Source organism: Oryzias melastigma, linkage group LG13, assembly GCF_002922805.2.
Source record: "Oryzias melastigma strain HK-1 linkage group LG13, ASM292280v2, whole genome shotgun sequence".
NCBI lineage: Eukaryota > Metazoa > Chordata > Actinopteri > Beloniformes > Adrianichthyidae > Oryzias > Oryzias melastigma.
In genome coordinates this window covers 20,433,829-20,443,513 of record NC_050524.1, presented here as the reverse complement: position 1 = coordinate 20,443,513, position 9,685 = coordinate 20,433,829, and the positions used below count along the sequence as shown (strand labels likewise).

The 9,685-nt window shown below is 43.5% G+C and overlaps 1 protein-coding gene across 2 annotated transcripts in view; it reads right to left on the bottom strand.

The window, feature by feature from the left end:
- Positions 1 to 621: 621 nt before the first annotated feature.
- The window catches only part of zgc:153039 (uncharacterized protein LOC767698 homolog), a 63,358-nt gene continuing 54,294 nt past the window's right edge, over positions 622 to 9,685 (bottom strand). For both annotated transcript variants that reach the window (XM_024277747.2, XM_024277746.2), the window contains 4 exons: positions 7,562 to 7,754; positions 4,495 to 4,669; positions 3,561 to 3,707; positions 622 to 2,340 (listed from right to left, as the gene is read on the bottom strand). In XM_024277747.2, the coding sequence (XP_024133515.1) occupies positions 1,394 to 2,340; positions 3,561 to 3,707; positions 4,495 to 4,669; positions 7,562 to 7,754 (1,462 nt within the window). In that variant the 3' untranslated portion in view covers positions 622 to 1,393. The remainder of the gene's footprint in view (positions 2,341 to 3,560; positions 3,708 to 4,494; positions 4,670 to 7,561; positions 7,755 to 9,685) is intronic.

The following is a 9,685-nucleotide window of genomic DNA, read 5'->3' as shown; positions in this document are numbered from 1 at the left end:
TGGATTATACCTTTTTAACCACACCCAGCAGCCAATCAGAGTTGAGTATTGGACTATGGTATAAGAAATAATAATTTTCCAAAAGGAATTACCTTCTAGTTAAATTCCAGCACTTTTTAAATATCTTATTGCCATTGGGCTGTATTTCTATCAAGACTTAGTGGTAACCCAGCCTTCTAACTGTACACACACACCTCCACACAAACGTCAAACTCTCTCAGGGTCGCAGGTCTTTCCCCCTCTGATAAATGTCAGCCTCTCGCCTCCAGAACTGATATCAATAGTTGTTTGGTCTTATGTCTCCAATCTGTTGTTCTCCTCAGAGCTGAGATGGAATCCATTTCTGCTTGGCTGGCAGTGAGGGAGACTGGAGCACAAGGTAATTTGTGTGGCAGGCATCGCCTCCCATCCCTCCCAGCGTCTCAGGCCTCGTTTGCCAGCTTTGCCTCAGATAAACAAGTGTGTGCTCGCGCAACAAGCCCCGCCCTCTCTGCTGGGAGACGCACAAACGGGTCTTCAACTGAAATGAAACCCAAGTCCAGACGCCCCCGGGGGCATGCTTAGCTCTCATCTGGCTTTTGGATCCAATCTCCTGCTGGGATGAAAAAATGACACAAAGACTTTTTTTTGTTTTTTTTTCTTTGTCACTTCTTTAAATCTTGGACATTTTATTGGATTTAGTTCAGATTTTGACAGTAATTCAAAGTCGGAATGTTTCATTTCTTCTATAAACTGTAGCCTGCAGCTTTCTTTTTCACAGAAATGCAGGAAACGTCGAACCAGGAGTGTAGTGTAAAAACAAGAACTCGTCGGCGAAAACCAAATTTAAGACGGAGCTGTCAAACACTCCACCCGCACAATTTCCCTGTTGATTGTCAAAATAAAAGGAATGGATTCGATTTCATAAAAAAGTGTTGCCCCAAACACAATAGTATTAAGAAGGAAGTCAGCTGACTTCAGCTGGTACTAACCCACCTCCCCCTGAGAGGAATGTCACTGCTTTAAATAAACATCGTCATCAGAATTCAAGTCTTGGCTTGTGGAGTAGTTGTTAGTATCCTTCTATAAAATACAAAAAAATCATTTTATAAAATGTCATAGATAATCCATGAAGTTCATGTTGCTGTAAACACTAAAATGGTTTCTTGGAAAACTCCATGCAGGAAAACAAAAGTGCACTTAGAGGTTGGGAATGTCATCCTGAGATCCCACAATGCAATTATTTTTTGGAATAAAACAAGTCCCACAGTAGCACCTAGTGTTTGTTGATAAAGGCAAAGGAATGAAGGCACTTCTGATTCAGAGATGTAATCACTTAATCGGATTTGATTCATCTCATTCTGATCGCCCCCTTCAGATAATCGAGAAGGACAAGATTTAACATAGAGCGCTATCAGAGGTCTGTAGTGATGACAGGTGTGACCCCGTGAATGAGGAGTGTGGGTCCCAAGTCCTGAGTCAGCAGCTCCAGCTGCCGCAGGTATGCGGAGTAGCCGCGGGTGTCAGCTGGGGGGCGTGGCAAGTACAGAAACCTCACAGCAGGGGGGGGTCGGGTCTGATCCAGGATCAGCTTGTTGACGGCTGACAGGTAGTCGTCTGACAGACGCGTGACGTTACTCGGGAAGCTGTTGACGTAGTCGTCTTGGTTCTCGTCCTCTTCGGCTCTGGCCACGCTCTCGTCCGCGGGGGGGTCGGTGGGCTTCTTGCTCCACCCGCCTTGGCGCTGCCAGTGAAGAGCTACCACCTGGTCCCAGGGTACCGGGATCACCTGAGCCTTGATCCTCAGATCCTTTAGTAACTGGCCCAGTTTCTCCTCGGAGCCTTTGACGCTTCTGCCCTCCTCCACGCACAGGAAGAGACGGAGTGACGCTTTGCGCCACGTCCTCACCATGTTGAGGATGCATGCTAGCTGCAGCAGGAACAGGGAGCAGGTGTCAACGTAGCTGCTGCTGTCGGGCCGCAGCAGATTGACCGGCCAGACGTCGACAAACACCGAGCCCTTTCCAGGAGCAGAGGAGGACGGTAGGAGAGCCTGCGATCGGTCAAAGTTGTTGAAGTATCGAGCTAGCACTACATTCTTAAGCATCTTCATGGCATCGGCAATGATGGCCACGTATTCTTCAGGCCCCAGAACCTTCCCATCCTCAAATTCACCAGAGTCCTGTTTGTCTGCACTCCCCCGCAGGGAGGCAAAGTGGAAGAGAGGAGGCTCCTCCAGCTCCTGGCTGAGGTTGGAGGGGTTTGTGAACTGACTGGAGGATATGGAGGGATAGTTCAGCCTGTCATTTGGAGGACAGTTGTCATAGAAACCCAAAACCAGAGTATTCGGTCGCATCCCACCTGCGGAAAGGAAACAGCACATGAGGCAAGAATGAGAGAGAAGTTTGTCGAATAAAACCTTTTTGGTCACATCCTGATAAGACCTTGGTAGGTTGTCCAGGTCTGAGAAGAGTTGTAGAGCGGACCCTCCTCTCTACAAAACTTACGAGGAGCATGGGTGTTTCTTGAGGCTTGTACGACCACCTGAAAGGACGCCATGAAAATGAAGTGTACCGCTATCTTGCACATGATTCTGGTCTGGCACAAATTGCAACAATTTATTCCTCCTCTGTGATCACTTTTCAAACAGTTGGCACTTCGGTGAATTAGAAGGAATCCCATCCATCTGAGGCCCTGATTGGTCAAAATCTGATCTGGTTTAACTTTAAACATGCAGTCAATGACCGGGCATTTTGTATGTGGAGCCCAAAAACTGTTATGGGGACACGTGAGTGTAAGAGTTCTGAACGCAGAAGCCTGAAACGTGTTTACATAGTGTTTTCATTAAAAGTGACTCAACATTAGGGCTGGGTATTGCCAATAATTTTCAGATTTTAGCAAAATGAGTTAGATTGATCTCTACTTTTATAGATTGTTTATTGATCTATTAAGCTTAGATTGATTCAGATTGATTTTATCAACACAGCCCTACTAAACATGGCAGCTGACAGAGGGAGGGGGCACGACCCTCCTGAGTCCTCCATAAGAAATACATCTTAACTCTCCCAAGGAGCTGAGATGACATCCTGACAGACAGGAGTCATGTACACCATCCAGGGAACGATGCAGTTGAGTCGTTAGAAACGGCGGTGGGGGACTGGGATGTAGTCAGAACATCCCAGAGCTTCAGAAACTCTCTTAATTTGGTGTCCCGGTGTGCAACGCGGCTCCTGACAACAACAGGCTTGTTAGAAGAGTGAGACACATCACCAGCGTTTTCCCGCTAGAGACAGAAAAGCAAGCACAGCTGCCTGAGCGGCTGATGGAGGCTGTAACCAGGGGGAACTGTGAGAATCACATCGTCCAGAAGATCCTGTTGAATCATTTTTTCAACTTTTTGTTTATGATTTTCAAGTTTACTCCAGATGATAAAACCATAATAAGTTGTCAGTTTCTGGTATTATTTTCCTTTAAACTAAAATCATTTAACACATCGACTGTGATGAAACAAGGCATCTACAGAAAAATAGATCAGCACAAACTCTTCCTGAGGACGTAGTGTAATATTTGCAGAGACTGACCCAATCCTGAGATAAACAGGAGATGCTGGACGCCATGACGGATAGAGTCCGCCAGCGTCAGGTTGACGAAGGCTTTTATGTTCAGATGGTCCACCAGAGACAGCCAGGAATCATACTGGGACTGCAGGGGATCAGATGGTAAAGTGTCTGGAGAAGAATGGAAAAACAAACCGTGAAAATGGCTGAACAGCATAAGGTGAGAGATGCCAGACACAACAGATGACAGCCAAATAAAGCCGGAGACGGAACTGGAGATCTAGAAGAAAGCTCGGTTCTGGTTTCTATTTTACTTTATTTTACAGGGTGTTTCCATTGATAAAAAAAATATATTTATTTTGGGCTCCGCAGCTGCTGGAGGAGAGTAGTCTTATCAAGTAGCTCCACTTCAGTTTCTTCAGCAAAAGAAGAAGAGCACAAACAAAAATAATTCGTTTCAATATGTAACCCTCAAAATCATTGATATTCCGATGAGTTCTGATCCCATTTATCATCGACATTCCTCGGAGAAACCAGAGGAAAGGTCTGCGAGTGACCCTTCACCCAGAACATCAGCAGAATAAAACAGCAGAGTGCTGTGTGTGCACTTAGTCAACTTACATCTAAAGGTAGGACACACTAAGGAGATATATATTTATATCTATATTTCCATTAAGAGATTCCATAAAAACTTATTATTTTTTGGCAGTTGTGTTTAGGTAGCCAGAAAAAAACAAGCTTTTAGCTTTTTCATTGCTTCCACTAAATTTAATAATGGTGTTAAATTGTCCAAGAACTCCATCCCATCAGGATCTCTGAATTATTTCGCACATAATTATTAGTCTTACTCTCACACTGAGTTGGTTTACGTGAGGAGCTGCACAAAAGTGCAAAGTCAAAGTCGTGAGGGGAACAACGGAGGCATCGAAACTAAAAACTCGAATGGTGAACAGCTTACTGAGGTCTCCCAGCTGGACATGTCCGAGAACGTAGAGGCCACTTTTCTTGATGTCATTGATGAAGGTGATGAGGCCCACGCTGCTGCGAGGGTTGGAAACCATCAGGAGGATCTGGGGCCGCCAAAACTTGACGTGGTCCTTCCTCACGTCCAGCATCAGCAGGTATTTACGCACCTTCAGGGGGCGGGACAGTGAAAAGGGGTTAGGCTTTATTAAGCTAAATATTTTACCATATATTTATCACAAAAACTGCACATTTTAACCCATTTATTTCAATCTTTCTGTGTTAAAAGATAACGATTTGGGCACCTCGTCTTGAACACACACATGTACGGAGCAATAACTTTTATTAAACCATGGTCAGAGCGAATGCTCGGCTCTGATTGGCTGCAGGGTGTCCATTAAAAAAGTGATAATGGATACCTAAAAGCTGGCCAAAGCTGGTAACCGGAACAAGAAAAACAGGGAACATACAGTATATTTCTACCTGTCTTTCTGTCTTGTTTACTTCTTTCGCGAAGAGCCACATGCTGTCAACCACACAAAAACAAAACCAGGCAGAGTTTCATTGCTGCAGGTCAGACTGTGTGGACCAAGGGAGACTCTTTCTTTTTTTTTTTCTTTACCAAACATGAGGCCAGTATTGATTTTTTCATCTAACCTGTTCTACAAGATCGATTTAGTTTCCTTCTGGAAATGTCAAACTATTGAGTCTTTGTCCCTTTTTATGTTTAGAAGGTGACGGAGGAGGTAAACTAGATCAACATCAGGACAAAAACTGCAACGTTTCCCTGGGAGGTCATTGGAGGAGGGGCTGGTGTGTGGCCCCTTGTGCAGGTGGTGGGCAGCAGTGACTGGTTGGTGGAAGACAAACACGATAAAGGTGGTTCTTCACATGGCGAGTTCTGCAGCTGTTTCAGTGCGGTTGTGTAACGTCGCTATAACTGGTAAGATCTGTGCTGCACTTTCAGCTTCACCCTTATATTTCCCTTCAACTCCACTTTGACTCACCTATACTGACTAATTACTCATACAGTCCAGCCGCATTCATGATGTTTAAGGTTGTTAGCTCTTGTTCATGCTCTTTATAGTCTTGTTTTTTCATGTGTATGTGTACTCATATCAGGCCCAGTTTGGAGTCCATCCATCAGAGTTTATGCATTTGTGCCTCTCTTCTCTGAGTCCAGCGGGTTTGTCTTCCATTAAAAATCGCCAAATGTCCCGCTGCTTTATCAGCTGAAACTAAATGTTACACAGAGATGATGCACGGAATTGACTGTGGGGGTGTTGGACCCTTCAAAATAAAAGTCTACTGCAACAGACTCATTCCAAAAAGTTCTATCACAATATATATATCATTATTGATAAAGGTAGTAGAGCAAAAAGGTAGTACCATCAATGATAAAATCTTAAATAAGACAGGAATTTTACATTTAAACAAGAACATTTTAAACACCTAATGAGAACTTCCTGCTACCAAGTAGTGATCCAAACGTTTCATTAAAAAATAAAGTTTTTCTTTTTCTTCTGCATTGTGCTAAAGACATGAAAATGTGTCACGATGAGAAAGTGTCCACCTCCACAGCTGTTTTAACTGCAGGTTCATCTGCGACATGTGGCTCTTTATGCCCATCAATCAAACGTGAAGATCCACCAAACACTGTGATGATCACCACAACTTTTACAGTAAAAGATGAAAACAAGGTCCCGGAGGCAGTGTCCGACTGTCTCCACTCTGCTGATCATCTGTCTCATTTTATCTCTATTTTCCCATCTCCCCATCCATCAATTCACTGCTGCTTCAGCTTCATCCATCACTTAGCTTCTCCATCACTCATAACCTTCTTATTGCTTATATACTCAACCCCCTTCTGTTCCTCTGATCTAAAAAGCTTTCTCCCGCTTCTGTTTTTCTTTCTCTTTTTCTCGCCTAAATGCAGTTGTTGACTGTCTACCATTCTTAGGTTGTGTGTTTCAGCTCCGTTTAATGTCACTCAGCTGGCGTCCAGGGCCGCTGCCGCCGCCGGCTGCAGCAGCAGCAGCAGAACGCGTCTTCTTCACACCAACATATGTGGTCCGCCTCTTACTTTCCATTAGAGAAACTTATATAAAAACTGCTCAACCGCAGGGGAGGGTGCAACACAGGGGGGGTTCATTTATAAAATTACACTAACATAATGTAGGACTTCCATTTAAAGTTCATGGAAATGATCTATTATTCATGAAACACATTACCCACATCCAATCAGATGCACTTACGTTATATAACCTGGAGAGGAAAATGGTTAAAAGTATATTTCAATTCTACATTAATGCTATTTCTAACTATTTACAACAATTTTTACTATGGACTTTGTTAATTAAGTAGAATTAAACTAATAACTTATAGGATGAACGTTTAATCTGCAATAGGTTTGCTATATTTCCACGAACTTCTAGGAGTTCAATGCGCTCAGAGTAAAAAGATCAATCCGACTGATTTGCAAAGAGCCGCAAACTTTGGATCCACGATGTTGCGACTGAGGAAAGCGCAGGTCGCTGTGATGCTTTAACTGAACCCCACCAAGCTGGCTCTCTCTTCCCACAGCCGCCGGCAGCTTTGGCAGCAGCTGTCCTCAGCTGTGGGCCCTCCTGGCAGCAGACTGGCGTCTCCTTCAGAGCTGCAGGCTCGTCGGATAAAGGACACGGAGGGCTGAATGATGGGAAGCTCTGTTTGGGCCGTAAATAAGTGTTGCTGTGGGAATAAATTCAAACAGATGCGTGTGTATGTGTGTGGTAGCCTGATATAAACTTGATAGATTGTTGCTGTAGGAATGACAAGGTGTAATGTGTGAGGAAGATAAAAAAAGAAGGAGAATGTGTGTGTTTATCTGCTAAATGTAAAAGCATCGACTGGGGGGGGGCAGTCTGTGCGCGTACGTCTCCATAAATGTGATGGAACGATTGCTTGGCAGAGGTACAGGTTCTTGTAAAGTGGTGGGGATGAGATTTTAGTTGCTATAGTAATGACAGGGCAGCGCGGCGCACGTGCGGCTGAATGAGTCTGTTTGTGTGTGCTTGTCAGACCTGGTGGAAAATGAGAGCCTGGCTGATGTATCCCCAGCTGGAGGTGGGACTGAGATAGTGAATCAGCAGGAGCAGGAGAAGCATGAAGGCGATGCTGGCTGAGGCGTAGATGGCGTTGATTAGGAACATCATGACGGCACAACCGATGATGCCCAACACACACGTGTGCCAGGTGAAGTAGCGAAAAGTGGGCCTGGGGGGAAAACAGGAGAAAAGGGGGATGTTACAGTTCAGCCACAGGAAACTGGGAGGAGATCAGAAAAAGATCATCATCCAAAAGGGTACTCAGAAAAAAATATCTTAAGTAAATCACAAAAAAATATTGATTAAGTCCATATTAGTTTATATTCCCACAGAAGCTTTTCTTTTCTTCAAGCTTTAAAGGTATTGCTCACTAAATCAAAAAAAGTGTCCTAAACGTAATCTACATCCACATCTATCAGACTTCCCCTACAGTTTCAACATTTCAGTTAACATTTTCAATCTTTCAAGTTTCTACAAAAACCTCTTGATATCATCAAATAAAAAAGTAAAAATAGTTTTTCCTGTATTGAGACACAAATACGTAAGGATCATCATTTAATACCCTACAAAACCCATAAGGATCAAAATAAAGCATTTAAACCAAATAGTTAGGAACTCATTTCATGTGCAAAAATATTTTCCATAAAACTTTACACACATTTGTGTAATATTTAAAGCATCACTTAAACATTAAGTTTTCTTCTTTTGCCGCTTCTTATTTAACGAATCTTAACCTGTGCTGCCCCCCCACATGCATATATTCAGAGTTATTTACTCCTGCGTGACTTCAACGCAGCATAAAACAAATTCAGAGTTAATGCAGAGACAGAATCAATTAAAACCAAAACTACACACGGATAATAAGCTGCCAGTGCTTGCTGCTGCAGACCCCTGTGTGTTTGAGTGCGTGGGCATGAATGAAAATATAAATGACTGCATTAGCTCTGTTTACAGCACTTCAAGCTCGCAGATGCATGTCTTGTGAGTCGGTTTTAAATAGGAACAAGCAGGTGATTCATGGAGATATGAGCCCAACACTTGGATGGAGGGCACAGTTTGGGGGTGTGTGGAAAAAAGTTGACTTTGGTCTTACTGCAAAAATAGAAGCTTTGACAGTCAACTGCAATTAAAACGGTCCCTGCTGTAATTACTAGCATGACTGGCAGGCTCTCCCTCCGGCTCTGATGAATGGCAAATGCAATACTTGCATGTGTAGCATTCGCTATCGTTGGTTAGGATGAACGTCACGTGAGAGAAAAGTCGATATCAACTCGTCGGTCAGAGGGAAGAGACAAATGCATTATGGGTCATGATTCTTGAAGCTTTCACAGGTAAGAGGAAGTAGCTCCCAAGACAGAACTCAGAAACGCCTGTTCAAATGCGTATTTCCAATAAAAATCTATGTAAACATACTCACATGCAAGTTTCTGGCTTTTGCAGTCAAAACTCTCACATTCACATGTCACTACACAAGTTTGTGGTCCTGCGACAGACTGGTGACCTGTCCAGGGTGTACCCAGTCTATGCCCACAAATAGCCCAGTTATGCTCCAGCAGTCCCATGACCCCAAAGGGACACAGTGGGATTAGCAGTGGATGAATGGATGGATGGACTACGCAAGTTTTTAAGTCAGTTTGCGGACTCTACGTAAAAAACCTGCGGCAACTGAACACATGAAGAAAGTTCAGTCAATTAAATTTTGACCAATCAGAAACTCGGATTTGGTAGTGACATATGGGTAGTGCTCTTTTAAAAACACCAATCGTCAGCTGTTTGAAAACTGATCATTGAGGGAAAATGAATAAATATGGTTTGTGCCTGGCCAGCATTAGTTAAAACACATGTTTGGTGTGTACAGAGCCCTAGTCACATGGACCAATTGACCAAGTGTTATGGTTTTTTTTTTTTTGTACAATCTACGGCGGGTCGTCAAGAGGAGCAGCTGCATCTTAAGAGGGGTCTAGGTGTGCCTTAAGTCTTGTACGGCCACCACATCATGAAAAGGGAATGTACCATTGTATGAATTATGCTAGGAATGTAATGATTCAGTCAAGCCACGATTTGATTCAATTCACAGTTTTAAAGTCACAATTTCAATTT